Source organism: Ambystoma mexicanum, chromosome 2p (assembly GCF_040938575.1).
Source record: "Ambystoma mexicanum isolate Mex_15411 chromosome 2p, UKY_AmexF1_1, whole genome shotgun sequence".
NCBI lineage: Eukaryota > Metazoa > Chordata > Amphibia > Caudata > Ambystomatidae > Ambystoma > Ambystoma mexicanum.
The window spans coordinates 719,444,079-719,471,748 of NC_090923.1; the positions used below are offsets into that span (position 1 = coordinate 719,444,079).

The 27,670-nt window shown below is 47.8% G+C and overlaps 1 protein-coding gene across 1 annotated transcript in view; it reads right to left on the reverse strand.

Moving 5' to 3' along the window:
- The window catches only part of EIF3K (eukaryotic translation initiation factor 3 subunit K), a 152,000-nt gene that overhangs the window by 64,408 nt on the left and 59,922 nt on the right, over positions 1-27,670 (reverse strand). The window contains exons 4-5 of the mRNA XM_069644315.1: positions 23,421-23,495; positions 9,504-9,570 (exon numbers count right to left, since the gene is read on the reverse strand). Of these exons, the coding sequence (XP_069500416.1) occupies positions 9,504-9,570; positions 23,421-23,495 (142 nt within the window). The remainder of the gene's footprint in view (positions 1-9,503; positions 9,571-23,420; positions 23,496-27,670) is intronic.

The window sequence follows — 27,670 nt, forward strand, 5'->3', positions numbered from 1 at the left end:
ACCGGTCCTACTCCATGGCTCTCTAGCCATGCCCCCCGCCGCCAAGTGAACCTTGTTAGATGCGATGAGCTAACCAGGCCCGCCTTGTCCAAGGAGGTAGGAGCTTCGGAGCTGTAACACACAGAGGATTAATCTTCTGAGCCTGCACATCAAAAAGAAACGCTTCCACTTATGGCCATAGCAAGTAAACATTGAAGAGGCCCTGGCCTTGGCCAGGATGTCCTTACATTCTGCAGGTAACGAATGTCCATATTCTAGGGATGCAGGAGCCAGGCCCCGAAGTTCAGCCACGCCGGGTCGTGATGCAGAATCAATCCCCTCTCTCTGTGAGAAATATCTGGCAGTTTGTAGTCTGAAGGATGGGGCCGCTGACAGATGCAGCAGGTCTGGGTACCAGATTTGTCGCGGCCACACCAGAGCGAGGAGTATCATCCTGCAGCGACAGTCTGAGTGTATTGATCACTTGTAGCAGAAGTGGTTGTGGAAGAAAAGCGTACATAAAAAGGTCCCTCCCACGGGAACAGGTACAAGAAAGCATCCCCCATGCTCCTCGGTTGCGGGGACCTGCTGGCGAACCTCCGGCACTTGGAGTTAAGTTATCGTGAAGAGGTCCCCATTCGCGGAACACAAGATTCACTTGATCCTGGCGAAGCTGCCACCTGTGGCAAAAACGTTGCTTCCTGCTGAGCGAGTCTGCAATGGTGTTCTTTATGCCCTGCAGGTGAAAAGGACGAGATACATGTCCTGACGAATGGCAAGTGCCACAGATCCTGGGTCTCTTTGGAGAGAGCCGGCGAGTGTATCCCGCCCTGCTTCCGGATGAAGAACATCGTGGTGATGTTCACCACTTTGCCCACAGCAATGGTAGGAAGGACAGGAGGGCCCAGAAGACAGCCTAAAGCTCCAGTAGGTTGATGTGAAGTGTCTTTCTTCCGGCAGCCAGAGGCCTCTGACATGCAGCAGTCGGGTGTGGGCTCCCCAACCTTCCCGATAAGCATCTGTGGTGACTGTCTCCTGTTCAGGAGGAATTTGGAATTGTGCCCTTCGAGCGAGATGGGGGCGTACGCCCCAGCACCATTGACTGCTCAACTCCTCACTGAGGGCAATCTTGTCCGTCCAAGATCCAGAGATGTGCAGCCACCTGGCATCCAGAAACTCCTGGAGAGGTCTGTAGTCTGCAAAGCTGGTGACCTGACAGCCCGTACCATTGCCAACTGCGCTGACAACAGGCGTCCAACTTTCCCCAGTATGATCACCACCCTCTCTCACAAGGGGGACACCAGACAATTAACTGTTAAGACGGGCACCCAGAAACAGAGCATTCTGCGATGGCTCAAGCAGGACTTCGGATAATTTATGGAAAACCCCAGCAGGCACGGTCCACACCGTGCGTGTGGTGGATTGCCAGTTCATGGGAGTGGGCTCGGAGAAGCCAGTCGTCCAGATAAGGGTAGACGTAGATGCCCTTGAGGCAAAGACGCGCTGCCAACGGAGCCATGCACTTTGTGAAGACCGTTGGTGCTGACTTCAAGCAGAAGGGGAGCGCCTTGAACTGGTAGTGGCGGTCCCGGACCACAAACGGCAGGTGTGGTGCTTCCGGTGGGTGGGGATATAGACGTAGGCGTCCTACAGATCCAGGAACGATAGTCTACTTACTTCAGTTGGCAGAGCATGTCCTGCAACGAAACCATCCAGAACTTCTGTGACTTCAAGCACTTGAGGCGTCTCAGGTCCAGTATCGCCCTCCACCCTCCTGACTTCTTTCGGACCCAAAATGATCTGTAGTACACTCTGGAGCCCCAGAGGCACGGGCTCCATCGCCTCTTTCCTTAACATGGCGTTGACCTCCTGTAGCAGCTGCGCCACCCATCGTTCTTGTCGAGCCACCAGGGGATACAGGGACACCTGCATTGGAACTCCAAGGTGTGCCCCTGTTCCAGAGCATCCAGCACCCATCTGTCGGTGGTGGTGGTTTTCCACATGCTGACTAACTTCGCCAGCTGGCCTCCTACTGGGGTGTATGAAGGGGCCATACCAGCCCCCCCCTTCTCCCTTGGATCAACTAACCCAGAGACGAACTCCACTGGATGACCTTCCCTGATTGGCTGTACTACTTTGCTGCTGCAAAAACCCAGTGGCAGGGGTCGAGGAATCCATAGACAAGTGCAACGTCTGCAATCCAGCCAGAAACTCCAGGAGTCTCTCAAGGACCCCTCAGAAGCAGGACGACCAGAGCTTGAGTCCCCGCACCAAAGTGCAGGACTCAAGGAGTGAAGGAAGCCCAACCGGTATCCCGAGATCCGCGGTGGTGCCGTTTACCACACGCTGAAACCACGAAGTGTAGCTGATCCGAAAAGAGCCTGTAGCTGCCGACGACCTCCAAACTGCTACCGCATGCGTCCTCCAGAAGTCGTCCTTGTCCCCACGACTGAGGCTCAGGAACCCAGCATCTGCATTGCTGCAACAGGACAGAATCCAACTGGACCACTCTTCTTCAAACCAGAGGTACTGTTTAGACTTGGGGTACTTACCTCGGTGTCTTTAGCTGTGTTCTTCTCAGTTGAGACTTGCATTGGCTACTTTTGTTGGGGTCGATTCCAACTCTGCTTTTCACAAGTGTGACAGCTGGTGACCCTACAAGTGATTTCTACAAAACTAACTTTGTGCAAGACTTTCATTATCCAAGAAGTGACTCTGCTCCATAGACTGTGCTCCAATTGACTTTGGCTGTCCTGGCTACCTGCAGACTCTTCTAGTCCATGGACTTTGATATTTATGTTCATCATAGGTGGTAACTTGCTTTAGACTTAGTGCTGGCAAAGGCTTGTCTAGATCTCAATTGTCCTCACCTATACTGAGAACCTGTTTTAACCTTTTTCCTTCCTTCAACCTTTCCTTTCTGCAAACTTCAGAATCTGCAAAGTAGAACTAGTGATATATAAATGCCATTACTGTCCTTGTGAACCCCTCCGGGTGTAGGAAGTGTGTAAAAAGCATCTCTAAAGAGTATCTACTAAACTTGTGCTTATTCTGGAAAAGTATTTTAAAGTATATTTGATCGTTACATATCTTGCCCTTTTTAAAGAACACTTATTTAAAAACTGATGTAAAATAAATAACTATTTATAAGTGAAACCTTGAGTGCAAGTGTTACTTGGCTACTCCTATTTGCAATTTCATTGCAACAGCTCTACAGCTCACATTTACCCCTCTTGAGATAAGCCTGGTTGCTCAGTCACACAACCAACTTGTGTAGTACAGGTCTATACCAAAAGGTGGGTTACCTAATACCAAGCAGATACGTGTTGTGTAGTCTCACAGTGTTACATCAATTCTTACCTAACAGCCGTCATTGGATTTCTCCTTTGTGGTCTTGTCCGTTGACATCAAGCATAGTTTTGAAGGGGTCAAAGAGTTTGCCTTTGACCCCCTATCGGTAGGCTCACCGTGATTGTGGCCGGTGACGGCAACGTTGCCCTTCACGCATCAGCGGTGAACCCAGTTGGATCCAAGGCAAGCAGCCTTGCCTTCTTTTGGACCCCCGCATGCGGGCGTCCTCAAAAGGACCTAGACTTCTGAGGGAGTTCGCTCGTGGGACCAGCCAGTCCTTGAAGAAGCATGCCCATGCCCAGTCAGCCTGCTGTAGTGATCCTTCTTGGTCTTTATTGAAAAGCCACGGCACACCTCGCATTCCTCTTCCTCATGGTCCAGATGCAGACAATATATGCATTTGTTGTGACCATCATCGATAAACACATACCGCAATCCACATGTTAAGCAGATTTTGAAGAGGCATCTCTTCTCCTCAGCCATGGTGAAAAAGCGCGAAGTAGGCCCCAGATAAAAGATCCTTGATGAAAAATCTGATATAGGTTATCGTCAACAGCGGACCCCACTATTGGTAATCAAACTACGGTCAAATGATTAAGCAAAAAACACAAAAATAGTCAACATTCTATCAAAGAGTACTAAAATAGCTTGGAGAGCAAGAAGAGGACTCCCACCACTGAAGTGTGCCGTAAAATCCGAAGATGGCCACCAGGGGTGGAGCTTAGGGAGAGGACTGTCATTGGATGGGGGCAATGTGACCCAGAGGATAGTGATTGGTTTAGAGGAGAAATAGCGTTTCCAAGCAAAAGTGAAACTTTTTTCTGTTACCAAGGATTCCCAGCCTGACAACGGGGAATATTCATGAGCATATGAATCCATGCCAGACCACATGCTGGAGAAGGGTGTCCTTATAGAAGATCAGGGAGGCTTACTCTCCTCTTCGTCTTGATCAGAATCTAGAAGCAAAGTTATCTCTGGTCTGGGGACATAGGCCTTCAGGCGGTTGGAGTGACAGACCCTAGGGGCCTCCTTGGGGTTGCCCAAGTCCACCAAGTAATTAATCTTTCCCAGGTTTAGCTACAACTTTGAAGGTTCCTGTCCATTTGTCCTGTAACACTCATTTTTACTGGGATCATAACTAGAACTAGCTGGTCTGGAGTAAACTCCACCATGTTAGCTTTCAGGACATGCCAATGCTTGACCAGGGGGCTTGGCCAGCCTTCAGGTTTTCAGATGCTTCAATCATCTTCAGAGTTATCCTTTGTCAAAGGCCTAGCACATAGACAGTAATTCATACTGGCTTTGAAGGTGGAGCACTCTCCAGATAAGGGCCAAAGGACCTCTGACTGGATGACCATAGAGGAGCTCAAAGGGGCTAAAGCCCAATCCAGCTTGAGGTACCTCTCTGTAAGCAAAAAGAAGGTGTGGCAGTAGAAGGTCCCACTTTCTTATAAGGGGGTTCCTCAAAAGCACCAATCATGCTCTTCTTGGTTCTATTAAACCTCTCCACCAACCCATTGGTCTGGGGATGGTAGGATTTTGAGTACATGTAGGAGACCCCACAGGCATGCCACATCCTTGCTGGAAGTGGGACAAAGTTTGACCCCCTGTCGGATACTACCTCCTTGGGAAAACCTAACCTGGTAAAAATACCAAGTAGGGCCTTGGCAACTGCCTGAGCAGTGACAGTTCTCATAGGTATGGCCTCAGGGTATTTAGTGGCATTGCCACTACAACCAGTATAAACAGGTTGACTGAGGAAGTTTTAAGGTCAAAGGGACCAACAATGTCAAGCCACACCCCCTCAAAAAGGGCTCCCACAACTGGGAGGGCCACTAAGGGTGCAACAGTCTTGGTTCCACTTTTGCCTGACAATTGGCAAGTGTGGCAGCTTCTGCAATGCAGATCTACTTCTGCTCCAATCTTGGGCCAGTAGAAATACAATGATAGTCCCTCTTTGGACCTTTTTCTACTTAAGTGACCAGCCAGAGGGACTTGAAGGGCTAATTGCAAAAAGTAAATCTTACTTCTTGGGGCAGCACCAGTCTCCTGAGGTCCCCTGGAGTAGATTCCATAAGCTCACTGTAGAGGGGCCATCTCCCCAGTAGAATCTATGTTTCCCTGGCTATTGCCCTCCAAGATGGGAAGCTGCCTATTGACGCAGGCCTTCAAGAGAGGGACACTTGTCCCCAGCTGAAGTCTGTCCTAGATGGTCGACCGTCTGCAAGTCAAGATTGCAGCTCAGGATGGTCTCTTGGATCCAGATCCTTTATGCAGGGGAGTCCTCCAGCTCGGTTTCACCAGTAGGTGTGTTTTCAGCTGATTCGGTTTCCACCAACCCAGCCTTAGCTGGAGGTGGGGCACTGAGGTGACCTGGAGCTTTCCTTTTACTGCAGATTTTTTCTTTGAGCTGGAGGCCATTCTTTCCTATTGAGACTCTGGATGTCTCCTTGGTCGGTGTGAGTGATGGGCTTTTCTTCACCGGACAGACACTGGATTTCTTGTTGGTCTCAGTGGAAAGGTCTCTTAAGGTTGCCTCCCTGGCCTTTCTGGTCAGCTCCCTTTATTTCTTACTGGGGGGCTTGTGTGTGCTGGAGACTATACCCAGGGTCATCATTTTCTAAGGGTACCCCACCAGGCACTTCAGACTGAACACGGAAAGGAATTTTAACAGTCATATCATTGCACTGAATTATGGCTGTCATTATGGGGCACATTTGGATAGGGCCTCCTGCAAGCTTGTTGGGCCTTTTGGATGCCTCATCTACATCCTCAGGGTTAACAAACCTTCATTCACCACAGTAATGCCGAATGCTGGCCCCAGTGTCTTTGATGGCAGGGGTGTACTGCATTCCAGTGGAACCCTCAAGTATGTTGTCCTTATAGTATTCTTTGGTGGTAACATCTATATTCTGTTGTCCCCACAGACCCAGAACACTAAAGAAACTCTAGCTTGAACACCAATGGGTTCTTCAGCTTTAGTGTGAAGGCTGCATCTGGAATCCTCTTCACATGGTCACCAGACCCACAAACCACACATTTACCAAAGGTTCTTTGGAAGGGGGTTTCAGGTAACCACCCTCTGGTTTGGCTTCAGGGGGTACACTAGACCTGTGAGATTTACCATGGAATGCACCGTTATGATGTTTGGGGGGGAGGGGGCTCTTTTTATGGGGGATTAGTGGAGGGATCTTTCCCATCTTTCTTATGCTTTTTCCCTTCCTCCTTGTGAGGAGCCACAGAATCTTTGCGAGTAGCCCTGTTGGCTACCCAGAAGGTCAGCAGCTATTGCTAACTTCTTAGGGACACGCTCTTTAGAGTCAGCTAGATGCTGGCTCAGATCTGGGGAACAGGCATCTAAAATGCTTTCTAGCATGGCAAGATTTCTCATACTATCAAAAGTACTCACTTCATCGCCCTCCCATCTATGTTTTTCAGGCTCTCACACACCCAAGTCGCCCACAATGCACCACCCTTTTTCTTATGGTCTCTAAACCTTTTCAGGTATTGGGAAGGGGTCTTCCAAAACCTGGCTATGAGAGCTAACCTAACCATCTGGCAATCTTCCATTTTGGCATCATTCAATTCTATCACAGTCATTGTGGGGAAGGCTAGCGATGACCCACAGCACTAACTCACTGTCACAGATACCTTGCCCTTCCATGTAAACTGAAAGATTCATAACCAGTCAAGGATATTGTTCTTCAAATCATACACACTCACCAAGTCTTCGGGCAAGCGTGGCTTCCTGATCCTGGAGGCATCAGACCAAGTACCCTGTAAGGGATGAGACGTCAAGGGACACCTTTTTCATTTCACACTCATGCTGCATCTCCTTTTCTCCGAGTTCAAGATCCTTTTTCTGTTTGTTTTCTTGTTTCTGATTGCATTTCCAGTTTCCTGAATTCTTACTGGAGTTTCATTTTTTCAATTTCCAGGAAGACTTCAGAGGACATGTTAGAGGGAAGTGTGGGAATAGAGGGAAGAGTTGGAGGGGGGACTACTAAGCATTGCCGCTTCTTCCTCCTCCTTGGATTCTTCACACTCAGGAGGATGAGGGCTTGGGTCTATATCTTGACCCACATTATCTTCAACCATATCAATATTGGGAGTAGGGGGTGACAGGCCTACACACTAAGGTTTGGTCATCCAACAAGGTTTGGATCAGTTCCAATTCTCGCCCTTTACAACTGAGGCCTCTTGCTCTGCTGTAGCCTCTGCTTTAAGGTTTTGCAGGTTTCAGCTGTATTAGTATTTACCGTTTAGGTAGAATCAGCCTTGTGGGTGGATTCTATGGACACAGGTACAACCAAGAGTCAATGTAATCCAACACTACTCAATCCCACGAGCTCTAAACACCAGCGTTAGGGCAATTTTCCTAAAGTCCACTTATGGTAGGACTTTATAAAACTATCCTCTTTGTATACAGGCCCCAACTTCTAGTAGAAGTCTGTATTCACTTGAGTTCTTTGTAATTACCTACAGCTCACATCTCCCTCCTAAAATAAGTCGGGTTGCTCTGCCATACTATCAGAACCTCGAGTAGTACAGACGTCTACTAGAGGTTGGGAACTGTATACCAAGGGGATTGTTTTTATAAAGTCCTACCATAAGAGGAATTAGAAAAACTGCCCCAACAATCTCAAATACTCCCAGGTCCTAGTTGGAGACTCAACTGTAGTCCAGTCAGGGGTGGGGGACCCGAACTATAAACCCCAGTCAGCTTGTGGATAGTTGGAGTTAAATTGTAGTTGGCCATGAACAAAGCTTCAAAAGGCATGACAAGGATGTTGAAGAGAGGAGATTGCTTGAGGAGAGAACGAGCCAGCTGTAGAGGAGGTGGTGGTGGCAAAGAAGGTTACATCTGGAGGAGACTGTGGCGATAGCAGCTGGACGCAAGGCAGAGGAGGTTACGTCTGATGTGGAACAGAGAACTGGAAGTGTGGGAGATAGGATCATGTTGGGAGTCTTAACACCAGGATAAGTAGATGCATTGGATGTGGAGGTCAAGGGCCAAAGAAGCAAAACACCAAGTGAGAACAGGAAAAGGAGGCAAGGTTGGCTCAAGGCAGACAGAAGAGGTGGTAGGAGATACAGAATTCAGACAGTAAGGACATGGACTGACCAGAAGTGAGGTTGTACTCTTACTGGTCCTCGAGGACCGCATTTCGTTAATGGCCCGGAATAAGTGTTTTTAAAAAAAAATACTGAAACCATAACTTCATTTTGCAGTGGTCTGCATCGCCCACCCAGCCTGTGACATGCTTTCCAACAATGGGACAGCCTTTTATTCCATTGCCAAAGGTGCTGCAGTTTAGGTGACAAAGGTTTCCAATAAATGTCAGTCTATATGCGGTGTGATCGTCACACTAAGTCTCTTAATGCCTCCAGTAGGTTATAGATCTCAAAGTCCCCATGAGAGCCTCAAAGCAGGATTCCTCTCTGGTGCTCAAAACGATGCATTCCAGTGGAACCCTCAGCATGCATGAGAGGTCAATCTCCCAACAAAGAAAGGGTCAGAGAAGGGAACTTCAAGATAGGAAGCTAGTCTGGACTTCTGCTGTACAGTATTCCTACCTTCAGCAGCAACTACACTCCATCAGTGGTTTTCTCTTTGGTTTTGTGCATCTCTTGATCCAATTAGTCAGCTTTCAGTATATACTAGTTTTCCTATCTATTACCCTTGCTCATGAGAACAGATATACCTGCATTCTTGCTGCTTCGGCATGCAAATCAGGCATACTAGTACAGTCTTCTCCTATTTGGTATAAATGCCATCTTTGACTGGCTTACTAGATCAGACTCCATTCACTACTTAACATCCACCCAGGAACAAACCAAATCATCCACATGTTTCATATCCCTCACTGGTGAATTAGGAATCAAAACAATTATTTTGGCAATTAATGTGATGTCTCTTCAGAGTGCATGATCAATATTAGAGGTTTAAGAGACATTTATACTAACAATACAAGCTCCATGAGCCCCCACACCAACCTTCTCTAGAGGCCACAAAAAGAAAGTCATATCAAAGGAAGGAGTGTATGCAGTTTGCTGGAGTAACTATTACACTCAGTCCTCTTTGGAGTGCATTATCAGCCAGTCTCTCAATGTTTTTGGTTGCACTTTCGTCCTGGAGCATCCTGTTTATGGGTCATCACCATGCCACTTACATTTCCTAACAGAATCTTCAAAGGCGGTTATCCCATCCAGAAGCTCCAAGTTCTCATCTAGTGCTTGCTGCAATACAAATAAACACGTTTTACTTGCACTGATGAGAAAAGCACTAGAAGGCCGAATCAAGCTAAAGAAAGAAAGAACCCACCAAGGTAAAAAGGCAAAGTTATGCAGTTGGTACTCGCGGCTGAGTGATTAACATCCAGAGGCATTTAAGTGAAAACATTGCAACATTTAGATGGTAACATGTAAACCTCCAATTACATTTTTAAATATTTGTATAGAAGGTAGACTACAACCTGTGAATGGGGATTGGAGCGCTTTACAAGATGGAAATAGTCTAACACATACGATGTTATGCCGCTCGTAAGTACCTGTTCAATTGTCCCATTTTTAACACCTGCCAGGGGTGAATACCTATATGAGTAAAACGTCTGACATGAGTGCAGCCTGACCTTAGCAAAATCGAATTACAAGCCAGGATTGCCTTAGTCATTCCTCATTCCAAGGTCGATAAATCAAGTACCAGCCAAAACGGGGTTATAGCATCAAGTGGTATAGCAGAGCATATGGCCATCTGTCACACCAAATGTATTTTCCAAATGAACACAAACTCCCAATACAAAATGTTTGTAGCTGTCTTACTTACCCAAATGAAGGAATTCCTGGTGAAGAAAAAGCTGGCTGCAGCTCAGTGTATCCGAAGCTTAAGCCAATCTGCTGGCTGGACACTATGATCTCAAATAACATCAGTAACCACATACCAATGATCATGTAAATGAATGATCATCTCAAGAAAACAAGGATATGAAACTAAAGTTTGGAGTTCTGCAAAATCGATATCCCTCTTAAAACAAAAGTTGTGGATGTGGCATGGACAGCTTTGCTATGAGATCCAACTATGACCATTTTGCTATCAGCATATAATTTTGCCTCAGCTGTGCAGTAACTACCCCTTCACTGTTATAGTATTTTTGTACAGTGTTGAGCACAATTAACACTAAATGCATCAAGGCATTTGTTTCATGTTCTTACCACTGAGAACATAGTGCCAATCACATGATCTACAATGTCAGAAACTGTGGGGTTATCTTTGTTGTGGCACCCTTAACTCCTAAACAGCGTAGTAGCTTTTCCATTTAATTTGCCAGACTTAGCATGGGGTCAGCTGGCTTTGGGCTGGTGGCAATTAGAGGGAGGAACAGCTATGCCAAAACAGTGCCTACAGTTGTGTCTTCGGATCACGGATGATCCCAACTTCATGTGAAGACAAACAGCCACTCAGCCAGCCAAAAGAGCCAGCAAGCTGTTAAGGTGAATTTCCAAAATCAAGCCGGGGAGGTAGGTGGGGGGGGGGGGGGAGAGATTATATGAGGCCACCCTAGTTATGTTAAACAGGGAGTCTCTAGGAGTTAAGCCAAAACCCAATCAAGGTATTGTGGGAGAGCAGTCGAGACTTAATCTTCAGAGTGAGTCAAAGTTGTCTATGGTCCCTATGAGTTCACACAGAATAACAATAATTCATCTTAGACAGTATAGAGATTAATAAAAATAGTTATTTATTAGGCCTTTAAGAACCCACTAATTCAACTAAACTAGCAGGTAATATTGTCACACACCAACGATATATCATAAATATAAACATTGACCAGTAGGTTCTCTTACAATGCATCAGTAAATAATGTAATCAAGTAAGTATTTGGATGCAGTTAAAATGAATGGAACCAACACAATCACAATTCCCTTTAACTTATGAAGTCCAAAACTTAAATGTATGGAGCCTAGTTCCCAAAAGTCGCAGGTTCCAAGACAAGTTTCTCCAGGGAAGGTATTCTCTGAAAGGATGCAATGGGTTTGTGGTGGCGATTTCAAACAGTTCAAAACTATATCAAAGTGAAATAACTATTTAACCAAAGACGGGTAAGTTGTCCTCCCTCTTCCAGTCCCAATGCTAGCCCAGCTGTAAGATACTTGACCAATTTTTGACGACAAAAAGTAAAGGGGGAGTTGGGAGACAAAGGCCTTTGCACCCAATGTTATCCTATGTATGAAGGGCGGGCAGAACAGTTGCGTTTACTTACACCGCAGCACCCACACCAAGCCTCAGACTTTTTCTCAGGTCACACAATGGATAGTTTGGGGGTCGCTGGGGACACAATCTTCCATCTTTTGTTCCAGTGCAAGTGGTTGCAGGTTTGAGTGATTCTTCCAGTAGGGTTAAACTTCAAGATGCAACACCAGAGGATGAAGCATGCAGGATTATATGGTGCAGACCCCTTCCTTTTGGGATACTTCACGGGAAGGAGGCATGCGAGTGCCGCTGAAGGTCACTCTTTGCAGGCGACGAGAGGTGATTTTCCAGTCACGGTCACAGCAGCAGCTCCAGAACAGATTATCTTGATGCTAGGAAGCTGAAATTTCAGAGACTGCGACTTGAGGCACAAGCTGGTGACCACTGGGCTTCAACACGGAACTGCAACTATCTGATGAGGTAGCCAACGAGGGAGCTGGTCAGTCCACCAGGCAGTTCAGGGACACCTCCGAAGGCTCTTGGGGCATGCTACCTCGAGTAGGCGTAGAGACTAGTTGGTCCCACGAGTCCACAGGCTGAAGCACCAACAAGTGTTTTCCCCGAGATCTTGCAAAGTAGCAGGGCTTCACCAAGCCAGTAACTGGAGAGGATGTTGGTCCACAGCAGAAATCGTGCTCGGGTCATCTGCAAGCTTCTCTTCGTCGTAGGATTCTTGGCTCCAACCTAGATCGGAATAGAAGCAGGCGTCCTCTTATCCAGATTCAGAACTGGAAGCAAGTTCCGCCTACTTCTACTCCCATCTCTCCAGCCCTGAAATCTCTTCATTGGCTCCCAGTGGCTGCAAGGGTTAAATTAAAGACCACCTGCATTGTCCACAAGACTTTCTGGGACCTTGGTCTAAAATACCTTCAAGTGTCCCTCCGTAAATACCTTCCAACTCGAACTCTTCCCTCCTCCACCTCCAACTCCCTCAGGGTCAGTCACCTCTCCAAGCAACGAGTTGGGGGTAGATCTCTTTCCTTGGCCGGGGCCTCCATCTGGAACAGCCTTGCTGACACAAACTTGAGGCGAACCACCTCTGGTTATGGAAGAACCTCAAGACCTTCCTCTTTGCTTCTACTTTCGCTCTTCCTGTTTGCTTTGGCTCCGAGCACCTGGCTACCCTCCGATTTTGGGCACAGATCCCTGCCCACCCAGCCACACACCTGCAGTGCCTCCTAGCAACCCTTGCACTTAGGTCTGTATCTGTACCCCTACAGTCCCCTTACCTGCACTTATCAGACACCCCTTGTCTGCGCTTTAAACCTCTCACTTGCCACGCTGGCTTCACTACCAGTTGTTTTTATCCTTTGCTCAGCACTTCCCACCTCTCCCCTGCACTTGTCACTGGGCCTGGTAAGATCGTTGTTTTGTCCTCCCTTGCCTCGTCGTGCTCTGAAACACTTGTATATGAGCGCGACACAAAATATATCATCATTTGGGAGGATCTCCCTCGTCCAAAGTTAACGGAAAACCTGCTGGATGGCATAAAACCACTGACCACCAGAGACAGGCCGAGGACCCTAATAATTGCGAACCAGGCATCTGAGAAGAGCTTCCTCGTTGCAGTGGCAGCAATAAGCCCACGGACCACCAGAGAAGGGCCTCTGACACCAACAAAAGGGAACTGAGCATCCAAGGAGAACTTCCATGTTGCAGCAAAAAGGCCACTGACCAACCCCTCCCAGCTTGGTGTATCCTGACCCGGAAATCTCTCCTTAGAGTGCCCCAGGGCAACCTTTCCCAGTCCTCAGCTAAGGGTCAGAGGGCAGTTCCTGACCAAGCAGTTCCAGTCCGTGTTTTCCCGTGTTCGCCTGCCGCAGTCAACCAGCAGCAACAGATAAGGTAAGTGTGGCCTGGGCGGGGAGTACAGCCATTACTGTACTCAGTAAAGCCCCACCACTCTTACCTACAAGAACATATACCACTAATGCTAGTCAGTCATATCTTGCATTTAGCCCAATTCCCCGCAGGCCAGCCCCACCATCATCAGGCAATGCCAACGTCAACTTCTCTGGTGCTGGGAGGACAGTTGTTCCGTGGGACAGTAAGTTGTGCATTTGTAAACGTTTTATTCTCACGCTGCAGCGTGTGTGTACGGTTCGCTTGCAGCGGCGCCTCCCTGATGGAGTGTTCCCTCGCAACTCCCTACCGCGTGGGCCTCGTGCCCCCCCTTCTCCTGCACCTACGCGCCCCCTTTGTTCTTCCTCATTGACTGCCCCGTTTTGCAATGTATTGCTTTGCGTTAGGCTGCATTCTTCCTTCTTCTAGGCTTATATTTGTCGACTGCTTTGTTCTTTTGTATATTGTTTTGTGTTCTGCTGTGCTCCACCCTCCTCTAGGTTCTCTTTTTAAATGACGGCTCTGTTCACGATGCCCTGGTAACCCGATTTGCTTACCGCACTGCCTTGTTTTCTGCCTGCTCTTCCTTCTGAGCTCTTGTCTACTTAGTCAATCGTCCACTGTTGTCTTGTCCCTTTCTGTCTTGTCTGCTTGCACCCCTCCTTTTGTCACTAGTATCCCCCCCACCTTTCCAAGCCACCACTCTTCCCCTCTCCTCTCCCCCCACTTACTCTATGGTGCTCTCTGTCTCTATCTTTTCAAACTGCTTCTCTATCGACTATCCTGCTCTCCTCACCAGGTCTGGTAGGAAGAAGTTCAAAAAGGATATCCTCGTCTCCAACCCAGGCCTCTCCATCACCGACACCAATACCAGTGCTTCCTCCAGACAGACCCTCACCGACATTCTCTTTGTCGTTCCCTCACCAGACCTATGGACTCTTCATATGGTCTCTGTGCTCCCTCCTTTCTCTTCTTCTGCCATTAATGGTGGCACCCAGTGGGAGGCCCTCCTGGCCCTCTATCACTCCTCTAGTTCATCACTAAGGTTTACCTGAATTATATGATATGGCATTTATAACGCGCCTATACACAGATGTTTCAAGGCACGGATCGCAAGGCCGTCAGGCCAACCATCTACTCTTTGATAGACACTTCCCGGGCCTCATCAATTTCCTTTCTTCTCCTGCTGTCCCTACTCTCCCTTCTTCGGCTTCCTTGCCTCCCCCCGCTGCCTCCTCCTTGCCCCCTCCTCCTTCTGCCCTCCCCCTTGGGCTCCTTCTATACCTCTGCCGGGTGTACCTCTGATTTGTAGCCCTCCCGGAAGTCTTTCAAAGTTGGCAACTGTCTCCATATTGCCACTCTCAACTGTCAAACACTACCGATATCTGCCGCCGCCTCCTGTACGAACTTGATCTCAATGTCCTTGGTCTCACCAAGACATGGTTCATGGCCAGCTCTGTCACAAGCTTTGTAACACTGATGGCTACAAGATCCTCTCTGTGCCCAGATCCAACCGTTCGGAGGGGGTGTAGCCTTGATAATCCCGGAGTGGATTCCTGCCTCTGTCATTCCTATGCAGGCCTACTCCGCTTTCGAATGCCTCGTCTGCAGGCTCGCTCTCTCTCCCTCTCCTGGACACTCTCTTACCGTGGCTACCATCTATCAGCTACCTGGACAGTTCACCTCCCTCCTCTCTTGAGTGGACGGACCTCTCCTCCTCCCTCCTGGCCTCGACCACTCAGCTCCTTCTTGGAGAACATCCACCTGGATGCCTCCTGTCCCTCCTCTGGACTCTTTCGCAACCTCTGCTACTCTCTCTCTTTCTATTCTTCCCTCTGGCCCAACTCACTCTGCAGGGCACACTCTGGATATTCTGATCTCCCCCTCTCTACCCCCATCACCACTCCTCTCTCCTGGAGTGATCACGTTCTCCTTTCGTCCCATCTCTCCCCCTATACCCCTCAGGTCAAGTCAAATCCAGCACTGCAACCTACCTTCTCGGTCATCCGACCCATGAAGCATGTGTCAGTTGAGGCTTCGCCACCACTTTCTCCCCCTCCCTCCCCCCTACTCCTCTGGCTGACTTGCATCATGACAGCCCTTTCCATGCTCCACTCTTCCATCTCTGATACTCTTGATGTTCTTGCCCCCGTTGTGAGGATCCGTTTGAAGCCCAAAGCCAAGTGCAACTCATGGTATGACTCTGACCTAATCACCCTTAAACGCAAGTGCAGAGTGGGGGAGAGGAAATGGCTAGCTTCTTGCACATCCTGTGACAAAGTGGCCTGACGTCTGCTCCAAAGGCAATACCGGCTCTCTGTCCACACTAGGAAGAGCCTTCATCCATGTCTGCGTATCTGCGGCATCAACTAACTCGGCCAAACGCTTTAAAATCTGCAAGGAGCTGGCCAATCCTCCTGCAGTCTATACCCCTCCTGTCCGCTCCCAGGCCCCCTGCATAGCCCGGGCTTCTCATTTCATCTCTAAAGCCCAGGACATCCGGACCACCCTCTTGTCCTCTCCTCCTGCCTCTTCTCTCTCTTCTACCCCCAGCACCTCTGTGGCCACCTCTCCTCCTCCTTTCTCTTCCTTTCCTCGGTCTTCCAAATACAAGGTTTCTAGACAAGTCTGAACTATGAAGGTCTCAACAAAAACAGGTTCTTACCTGTTCTTCCAAAACCATCAAGGACCACATTAACACCATCGCTCCTGCCCTGGCTGACTTCTACAACCATTCCTTCGCAACTGTAGCCTTCTCTCGCCCCCCCCCCTTCAGCACTCTCTTGTGCACACACTTCAAGAAAGCCGGGCAGGAGGGGTCGGCTGAGGTTAACTATTGCCTGATCTCTATCACTCCTTTCCGGGCAAACCCCTGGAAAAGCTGGCCATCTCCAAGCTTAATCTTCACACTGAATCTGTTGGTGGTCTCCATGACAATCAGTCTGGCTCCATGACCATCAGTCTGGCTTCAGAGCAGCCAGCAGCACAGAAACTGTTCTCCTTTTCAGTGAAGACCTGCTCTCTAACCTTGATTCTAATCTCCGCTCTGACCTCATCTTACACAATCTCTCCACACAATCTCTCTTCTGCCTTTGACATGGTCAACCATGCCATCCTGCTCAATCGTCTCCGTGATAACCTGGGTATCACCGATCAGGCCCTGGCCTGGATGACCTTGTCCCCTTCTGATCGACCCTCCCAGGTCCTACTGGGGTCCTTCCTTTCCTCCATCTCACGCTCTACCTGTGGTGTTCCCCAGGGGTCTAACCTCTCTCCCTGGCTGTTCAACCAAAACCTGCTGTTAGGGAGAATTCTCAGAAATGTGCTAATTCCCCTCTACCTTAGAGACCCCCAGCACTTTGCTGGACTCTAGGACTTTTTCATTTTTATCTGGAGAGAGCAAGACCTTTTTTCCCCCCACCCTCTCGTGTATTTTATGAGATTTAAACACTGTTTCTTTTGGTTTTTGGAGTCTGACAAACTCCATGGGCATCTTTTTGCATTGTGACACAGCAAACTTGGTGCAGTTGCACAGGGAAGTCTTTCAGATTTCTCCAAGGTTTAAATACCTTCTCTTGGATAAACTACTGTTTCCAAGAGCAGTAAAGTGAAACCATCACACACTATCTTACAATAGGGTGCTGGAAGGGTTACCTAGTATCCCCTTGGTCTAGCTTCTCATGTTACATGTTTGATGTTACCCTTTACACAAGTAATGGCTGGTGGCAGTGGTTTACTTTAAATACCGTGGTGTGTTTTACCGCGGGATGCGTTCGCCGCTACAGCGAAGCACCCAAGGGTGCTATTTTGTCAAAATGGACCTGGTCTTTTTTCACCATTTCTTGTTGTTTAGGTCTTTGAGATTTACTCTGCGTGCCAAACCAGGTTTAGTCCCTTTGTTCGTTTTGTCTTTGGCAGGATTAATGAGTGAAGCCCGCCTCTGGCTCCATGGTGACTGGCGGGGGCAGGAAGTTCCCGAAACTCGCTGTGCTTAGTCTCATAGGAGACGGGAATGCACTCTTAGGTGATTGGCCGGCTGGCTGTCCGGCAAGGGTGACTGACAACTAGGCTGGAATCAATGGGAACCTGCATAAAAGGCAAGGCTTTCTGGCTTGGAAGGAAGAGTCGACCACTGGACGAAGGAATCTGAAGAACTTGGAAGAGACGCCTGCTGCAACTCTTGGACCGTTGGTTTACCCGGTGAAGCCCTGCTGCTGTGCTGAAGCTCTGAATAATTTGCCTTGACTAGAGAAGCCCTGCAAGGACGACTTCTCCCCTTGAGTTGGTGGGACCAATCAACTCCAAAGTAAGCCACCTGGACATTCTCTCGAAGCTGGTTTCATTTCCACTGCAGTCGCTGCTGGAACCGAATTGCCAGGGAGAGGAACACCAGTTTGTGTGCGTTGCTTTAAGTTGGCCAAGAGCTCCAAGAAGATCCACCGGACTCCCAGGAAGCAGGACTGACCAAGCTTAAGCCACCTCAAAAGAGTGCTGGACCCCAGATGCAAGGGAAGCCCATCTCGACAGCCAGAAACCACGGTGGTGCTATTTGCGGTAAACGCAAGGAGCTGAAACACTGAAGTGCCACTTGTTTGAAGATTGCCGGTTGCCGTCCGTAACCCTCCCTCTTGTCCCCGTGACTGAGGCCCAGGAACACCAGGATCTGCAGAATTGCACAGGAACAGAAGTCATCTGCTGCATTTTTCTTTTAACTAAAAGGTACCATACAGTCTAAGAGAACTTACCTCTTGTAGAGTTGCTTGCATCTTCTACTACTCACAAGTCTAACAGCTTGTGGCCCTACATTGATTCTTCTTTTTCTTCAAAGACTTCTAAAACGTTGTGCAAAGACTTTTCTTACTTACCTGCAAGAAGTGCTTCAGCTCTCAGACTTTTTTTGCCCAATTAACATTGGCCTAGCCTGGTTCACTGAATGACTCTTCTCTCCTCTGACATTGTGTTGCACCTATCCTTCCAGGAAGGGGATACATTACTCTACCTTGGGGGTGTCCAAAAGTATTTGCATCCTTAAGAATATTTGTGATCTCTGGTTTGTTCCAATAACCCTTTTTGTTTACATTCCTCTCAGATTATTCTAAATACCAACAGTAATATATTAATGTCCACAGTGTCCTAACTATTTAAGTTACCTGAGGGTGTAGGAAGTGTCTGTGTGCCATCCCCAATGGGTATTTGCTGATTTAGAAACTAAGAGTGTGTATTTTGGAGGTATTTGTGTGTTGCTGTATATTGCTCCCTTCTGAAGAAGGCTTATTCAAATGACTGGTATAAATTAATTGTTTCATCAAGAGACCTTGAGTGTAAGTTTATTTGAACTGTGAATCTGTGTACCCACCCCACTGCTCACATTGACCCCTCTTGAGATAAGTCTGGCTGTTCAACCACCCTACCAACCAGTGTAGTATAGACTTATACTGAAGGTTGGGTTCCTATTACCAGGAGGCTAAGGTTGTTGTAGTGCACCCAAAGGGTACTACCCCAAATCTTTACCCAATACCTGGCATCTAGAGCCCACCGCATTGCTGCTCTGCTCCAACTTTCAGTGGTATGCGGATGACAATCAGCTCGTTTTCAGGCTCCCCTCTGCCACCTCTTCTTCTCTCATCTCGGACTATCTGCTATCCAGGAGTGGTGTGCCGCCAATGACCTCTGCCTTAATGCCAGTAAGACAGATTCATCGGCACACCTGCACCCTCCCATCTCTGGCCGGCCTCCCTTATCCCTCTTCCTGCTCCCACCTGTGAGGCTAAGAACCTCTGGGTCATCTTTGACTTCACATACTCCTTTTCTCTTCACATCTCTGACGTCTCCAAGAAGTATAATTACCAACTGCACCTCCTCATAAGTCATCTTCCTTTCCTCTCCTTACCCAAGAAGCTCACTGTCTCTAGAGCTCTGGTTCTCTAGGCTGGACTACTGCAACAGCCTCTTTCTAAATCTGCCTGCTTATACTCTCCGCCCTCTGCAACTCATACAGAACAGGCCTGCGAGACTTGTCCTTGGCCTTAAGGCCAGAAATCGTGCTCTCCAGCACTGGAATCTCTGCATTGGCTCCCAGTGGCTGCAAGGATCAAGTTCAAAACCCTCTGCATTGTCCACAAGGCCTTCTGGGGCCTGGCTCCCCAATACCTCCAACTCTCTTCATAAATACCTTCCTACTCGAGCTCTTTGCTCCCCACCTCCCAACTCCCTCAGGGTCTGTTGCTTCTCCAAGCAACATGTTGGTGGTAGATCTTTCTTCGGCTGGGGCCTCCCTCTGGAACAGCCTCCCTGCCTCTCTGAAACTTGAGAACCACAATCTCTGGTTCCAGAAGCACCTCGAGACCTTCCTTTTTACTTCTGCCTTCTCTCTTCCTCTCCCCCTGCTGATTTCCTGTCGGATACTGCACTGGTGACCTGGCTACCCTCTGATTTCAGGCCCAGGTCCCTGTCCGCCCATTTGCACACATGCACTGCCTCCCGGAAACCATTGCACCTGGGTCTGTATCTGTAACCCTACAGTCCCCCTACATGCACTTTTGGACACCTGCTGTCTGCACTTACCCTTGCAGCTTCCACCTGCTGGCCGCACTTCTTGTTATTGTTTTGATCCCATGTACAGCAGTCGACCCCCTGGCATTTTTCCCCTCCCCCATCACCTGCACCTGCGCGATCTCAATGTCACTCGGCCTAGTAAGATCGTTGTCTCTGTCCTCCCTCCGTTTCCCCTTCCTTGCCTTGTCACGCCTTGAAACACTTGTGTAAAGGCGCGTTACAAATGCCATATCATTTCAATTGTGCTAGTCAGCCATATCTCACATTTAGGGTGGTAGGAAATATATTGCCACTAACAAACCGTATTAAAAACTCACCCTTAGAGATACACCTCTCAAACTCTGAACTTAACACAACCACACCTCTATAGTACCATAACCCGCACGTATTTGACAACACCACGACTAAACAAACCACACATAATCTCACCCAACACCACATAGTGGCCTATTTAAACACACCTACTTAGTGACCAGTGTATCCAAACTGAAGCTGCCAACAGCACATCACAGCTTTCTTGCTCTTTTTCCTGCTCAATCCTAACATACCCCCAGTTCTCCTTGTATTACAGCTGCGCCACAGCACCAAGAGACCGTGCAGGTGGCAACAGTGTGTGGAACATAACATCAAGTGGAAAGACACGAAACACCAGGAGAAGGGAGTCATTCTCCTGAAGAAGAAACTAAAGCCCTTGGAACATACTCCAGACACCAGGGGAAGGGAGTCATTCCCACTGGCCTTACTGTGAACTCTTACATACTACTACCAGGAGAAGGGAGACATTCTCCGTCCTAGTACAAAATGCAGTTGTGCAACGATTGTGTGGAACTCTCAAGCCAGGGGAAGGAAGTCATTCCCTCTGAAACTCTTTGTGCAAGAGAACAAATCTTTGAACACTACCTGAATATCAGCAGACGGGAGTCATTTGCATAAAGAAGAAACATTTTGTTGTGAGTATTATTTGTGTATGGGATAGAAATAGGTTGTGACACAGGACAGTAGAGTTTGATTTTGATGGACATTGACAGATCATTTAGTATTAGTTTGAGGTTAGAAGATGGGGATAGTGAGGGTGTTCATTTTTTCATAAAGGTTTATAACCACCACCATTCCACCTTTGTGTCAGCTTCCTTATTCTATGTTAGGCAGAATTGCATGCAGTACCCTCTGGGACCACCACATGCAATTAGGACTACAGGTGTAAGCAAAACCAACCTTTGGTACAAGTCTGTACAACACCATTTTTGGTAGCGAGCTGAGCAGCCAGGCTTATTTCAAGAGGGAATGTAAGCAATACAAGGATGTTACACAGAGGTCTTACAATCACAGTGGTTCAAGTAGATACTTATAATCAAGGTTTCTTGGTAAAACACTTTAATTTATTACAGTCATTCAGAAAACATTCACTAGAAGGAGGCAACTTAATATACACAAACACACTTCAATACCAAACCAATAAGTTTGAGTAAATTAGGCTCCCCTGAAATAGGAGCAAAATGCCATTTCAGTTACTTGGAATGGGAGTAAAAAGGCACAAGTTAATAGAATAGATCACAAATACTTTCTTAGGCAGTGCAAATAGTTTCAGTTCACTAGGGGACTCAATTTGGTTCAACAGGCCTAGGCCAAAGTCAATGGGCTAGTGTTTTGGATAGGAAGGAGCAGTTCTTGTAGTAAACGGTAAAGTCTTTGCCAGTGTTCTCAGAAGTAAAGAATCATATGTTGGGTCACAAGCCGATTAGGCCTGCAATTTGCAAAAGTTTCACAAACTTTCACCGCAAGAGGTAAGTTCTCTCAATAGGGTTGGCACAGTACCTTAGTATGAAGAAAAAGATGCAGCTGAAGATGTTGGTTCCTGCAGATCTAACTGTTCTTGAACCTCAGTCGTGGGGACAAGAGGGAGGACGTCGGGGACTCCTGCACTGCACGGGGACGTGTCAATCAAGCTGGCAAAATGGAAGATCTTCGGTTCGAGTAGCTGTCGTCAAGCACACAAGCTGGTGTCCTTCCCCCTGGTTAAACCTAACCAGCTCTGAGAATGGTATCCAGGTGGCTTACGAGTTGATTGGTGCCACAAACTCAAAGGAAGAAGTCGTCCTTTAAGGGGCTTTTCTGTCTAGATGAACTTGGTGATTCAGAACTGCAGCAGGGCTTCACCGGGCAAACCAATGGTCCAAGAGTTGCAGCAGCCGTCCTCTTCCAGCTCGTCTTTGGTTCTTTCAATCCAGTGGTCGACTCTGCTTTACAGTCCAAGAGACTAGCCTTTTAAACAGTTTTCTCTCATTCATTCCAGCCTAGCTGCCACTCACCAAGCAGGGTGGCTGTCCTTGCCGGACAGTCAGGCAGCCAATCACGCCAGAGTGCATTTGGGTCTCTTAGGAGGCCAAGCACAGGGAGTTTTTGGCACCTCCCTCACTTCCTGCCCACCCCAGACAATCAGGCGCCAGAGGCGGTCTTCAGTCCTGAAGCCCGCCAAAGGTGTACAAAAAAAGGGACCAAACCTGGTTTGGCGCGCAGAGACAAACTCTAGAAGGACCTTTGCAAAAAAGAAACTGTGAAAAAAGAAGGCTGAGACCTGTTTAAACAAAGGGGCTTAAGGCGCCATCTTGAAAAACATGGCTCCCGCGATTTTTAGCTACCGGTGTTCGCTGTCGGGAAACATGGTAGTTTGTTGTAAAACCGCTGCCACCAGCCATTTCAATAGGAAAGGGTAGCATTTGACCGCTACATGAGTTTCTGGACACAGGGGATACTAGGTAACCCCTCCAGCACTCTATAATGAAGATAGTGTGCGCTGGGTCTAGGAATTTAAAAAGACTAGTAAAGTCAATGTAACCTTACATTCTCAGGGAAACAGTTTATCCCAGAGAAGGCATTTACCTTGTGGAAGTCTAAAAAGACATCCCTGTGTTACTGCACTTAGGGTGCTGTGTAACACACATGAAAAGATGCCTATGGAGTTATCTTAAAACTCCATAATGAAGAACACACAAGTAAAACGCGCATCAAAATACATGAAAGAGTGGGAAAAAAGTCTCACTCTTTCCAGGTAAAAAAATCAAGTCCTCAAAATCCAGCAAAGTTGCTGGGGGTCTCTAAGGTGTAGGAAATTAGCACATTTATGAAAATTATCCCTAACATTCGACACCCTTACAGAGACCATAACATGAATCCTTTTTCGGCTGGTACTTTCTTGATTCTGCCCAAGAAGAGACCTCACCAAGTAGGAAGATTGAGAAAATTACCATCTTCATAAATGGGCTATTCCAGTTACTCCAAGGAGGTCAGTGGAGGAGGATACATCTCTTGGTCTCCAAACGAATAAGTAAACTAGAATGTTTGCCAGCGTATGACTTTGTAATGCATATCTGTGTGCCAAATACAGCTGGAAGAACAGACAAGACTACTGGCCACAATGTGCACACTATTTTGCTGCAATACACACCCAAAAGGATTGGAAGTGGCAGGTCTCCAGCAAGTCCCCCAGGTACAGGATCTGCCTGATTGGCCTTTCTTCTTGCTAAAATAATGCTTAGGTCAAGGAAAAACAACAAAACGTTTAACAGTCAAATCCCCACAGCAGATAATCATTCCTACCTTTTCAGCAGCACCGTTACTATAAATTTACAGAACAACAAGGTACAATGGCTAATCACAGTGACTAATCACAGTGACAGTGTACTCAAAGCCCTAAACTGCACAGAGCAGAAACTGGCCCATGTAAACAAGCTGTGCTTGCCCAGTCATTCTCCTCCACTCAGAAGTCTTTGGATCAATACTACCCCAAAAGCCACAGATGGAGGAGCCCTGCAAAGTCGTACTAAATGACACATGAGGTCCGACAAGTGTCATGCTGCAGCAGGTATTTTATTAATGTCAAAGTCAGTATAAGGATTTTTGGGGCCCTGGACACAGGCACATACATTTGGTGAGGTCAAGTGAACATTTGGACTCATATCTTAAGAAAATAAATGGTGAGCAGTGGAAAGGTTTTAATTTCACAGTGCGTCTTAGAAACAAATTCAGCAGAGGACACATACTAGGGGAGTTTTCCTAAAGTCCACTTGCGGTAAGACTTCATAAAACTATCCCTTTGGTATACAGTCTGTAGTACTCAAGGAACCTTGGTAGAATGGGAGAGCAGTCAGGCTCATCATAGGTGGGAGATGTGAAGTGGAGGCAAGCACACTGAACCCAGTAAATACAATAGTACAAAGAAACACTTAAAATGTTATATTAAATAGCTCTATTATATTTACACAAGAAAGGTAGTATAATACTTAGTTCAATTAGCCAACAAACTTTTCAAAGGCCACTGCTTCAGTGATAGTTGTTCACGGTACAATTGTTACAGAGTTTGACACTAATGAAAGTTATACCGTATTATAGATAGGACCGCACACTTGCGTTAAGACAAAGTTATACACTAATTGTATTTAGTTAGTAAAACCACATGAAGACTTTTAGGAAGGGAAAAGGTTGGTTAATCAAACAGCAGCAGAGCTTAACATTGTAGAGGCACTTTTTGGGCAAACTAAAGCTTAAGAAGTCCAATACCCAATTATACGAGAAAGTCAGTTCCGAGTGGATTCAGAATCTTAAGGCGCTGCAGAACAGCAAAGGTTCCTCAAGATACTTTGTGTCTCTAGGCAAAGATACTTGGTAATTCAACACAACGATGGACCATGTAAAAGGACTCACTAAAGGGACACAAGCCGACATCTTGGGTCTGGAGGTGCAGTGGGCACTCTAGACACCTCTTCCAGCACTCCAGCCACACTGGAGCGACTTCTTGGTTCAAGATAAGTTATACCCTTCACCCCACAGTAGCCTATGTTAGAAGAAACTAAAGTAGCTGGAAGGGAGAGAAGAGGATGAGAGGGTTAAGGGAGAGGGGATGAGAGGTGAGAGGGTTGAGGTGAGGGGATGAGGGGTGAGAGGGTTGAGGTGAGGGGAGGAAGAGAGATCGAGATAGAGATGGCCCTTGAAACGGTTTTCTTTTGTCTCCTTGGTCAGTCTGTGGTTTTGGCGCCTATATCGCAGCACCAACAAAGGACAGTATATGCCTGGTTGATCTTCGACTCTGGAGTTCCACACTCTGATGAGGGTACTTTAAATGATTCGGATTAGGTCTCTGGGAGGTTCATCTGGAGCTCAGCAAAGCCTTGGACAGATTTGGCCTCTCAAATACGTTGCACTGCAAATGGGTCGGTGGTCTCCTGGTATTTGCAGTCTGCATCGCTGGAAAGGCACAGAAACTTGGGAGATGGCTCAAATTTTAGTTTGGTCCCACCAGCTAAAGGGAAGGAGTCGTCCTCTTCGGAGCTCCTCTGTCTAGTGGAAGACAGAGTCAGGACAGCAGTGGTTGCTTCGCGGTGATTCAAAGGGTCTGCAGGCGTCTCCGTCCGTGTTCAGCGCCGGTTACTTCAGTTTCCAGTGGTCAACTTGCCTTTCACCTCAGGAACCTCACATTTTATTCAGTTTCACAACACACTCCTCTGCAATCTCCCTCAGCATTTTACAGAAAGGGGTAAGTGGCTGTCCAATTAGGACTGCCAGCCCCCAGTGGGAACTGGTTCCACTCTGGCAGACAAAGTGCACTTATTGCCCAGACACGCCCAGACGCCCACACACGCCCAGACACGCCCAGACGCCCACACACGCCCAGACACGCCCAGACGCCCACACACGCCCACACACGCCCAGACGCCCACACACGCCCAGACGCCCAGACGCCCACACACACACACACACACACACACACACACACACACACACACACACACACACACACACACACACACACACACAGACGCCCAGACGCCCACACACACACACAGACGCCCAGACGCCCAGACGCCCACACACACACGCCCAGACGCCCAGACACACACACACACACACACACACACACACACACACACACACACACACACACACACACACACACACACACACACACACACACACACACACACACACACACACACACACACACACACACACACACACACACACACACACACACACACACACACACACACACACACACACACACACACACACCTAGAAGAAGGGCTAACAAAGAACAACCACAATAAAACCGGCAAAATAAGAAAGGCGCCACCATGTTAGAACATAAGTGACCCTTTGTGCTCAACCGGGACTGTGAATACGGTCTGCAGTCGAAAATAGCACAACAGTTGGTAGAACACATCCACAGCCACCAGCCATAAATATAGGGTTGTCTATGGGCCAGAAAAGGTTTCAGGGACCTTGGGCAAGCGTTAGGCCTGGGCGAATACCGAAACACCAGAATCATCACTCCAGCAGCAAAGGAGCGACAGAATAACTTTAGGTATGCACTACCATAAGTGCCACAGTACCCGAGGAGATGTGAAGATGATGCAGTTGGATTCTTTCATGGGGCAGCAGCGGTGGACCCGGTCTTCTGTTCATTGGTCGTGGTGACGAAAGAAGGGACTCTCAAAGGGTTGTCGCAGAGAAAGGACTCGAAGAATTCTTTGTGCTGTTATGTACGTTTTTCTAAAGTCCAACTGGTGTTAGACTTTATAAGACTTACCTCTTGGTATTAGGGAACCAACTGTTAATATAGGCCTGTACTAGATAAATTGGTGGAGTGGCCGAGCACCCAGGCTTATTTTAGGAGAGAGTTATGTGAGCTGTGGAGCTGTACAAAGAAATCAGAACATACATAGACCCAAGAAAACACAAAGCAATATTAATATTAACATTAACGAAGGCCCCGGGGCATTACCTCAGTCGGTAATGCCCCCGCCGCGAGGGTCATATTGCTTTTAGTAGCCCGGCCCGCAAGGTCTGCGGGACTGGGGCACTAAAAGCATTTTTTTCTGTCCCGAAACTTTTCGGGACAGAAAAACAAATTACCAAGAAAATGTCCGCCGGGAAAGGGAAAACAGACAGTTTTTCCTTTCCATGGTGGCCATCGGGAATGGATGCACTGGGAACACTTCTGTTCCCAGCGCATCTGCTCCCGACAAGAAGGTAAGTGGGAGAAAAAAAAAAAAGTACCCAAGTCCCCGGCAGGGAGCAAAGGCAGCTTCTCAGCCGTGGAGGCTCGGAGCGGGTATGGCCTGCTTCAAGCCTCCTCATTGGCAGAGGGGCTGCCACCCCCCCCCGACCCCCCACCCCCCCCCCCCTGCTGGGAACAATGGCCGTGGTATCCTGGCCAGATAATGCCTCGGCGAGGGATAATCAGAATGGTTCTCTCATTCCGATTGCGCCCTCGCCGGGTACTAAAAGCACTTATACGTATCACCTTAGCAAAATTGAGTTTAGAGGGAAATAAAGGGTAGTCGAACACAGCTAGAAACTGTTAAATAACAGTCTACACTGTCCAAGAGAGATTTAGGAAGTCTGTTTCCCAACTAAAAAGTGTTCACAATTAATGTTTATGGAGGAACCAGCATTGCCAAAGCCAGTATGACCAAGAAGATGGACCTTTGGGAAACCAGCAAAGCCACAGTCGATTGGACAGCACCAGTTCTCATGAAACTCAGAGGAATGTTAAGTAACCAGTCAGCTGTTCTTGTAGAAACTACAGGAGCTTTAGAAGAGCCTTCCTTGATAGCACACAGGCTGTAAGGCCTGCACAGTGGAGTTGAGGTCCACTCGCAATTGAAGGTGACAGCACTCCCAAAGCAAAGCACCGAA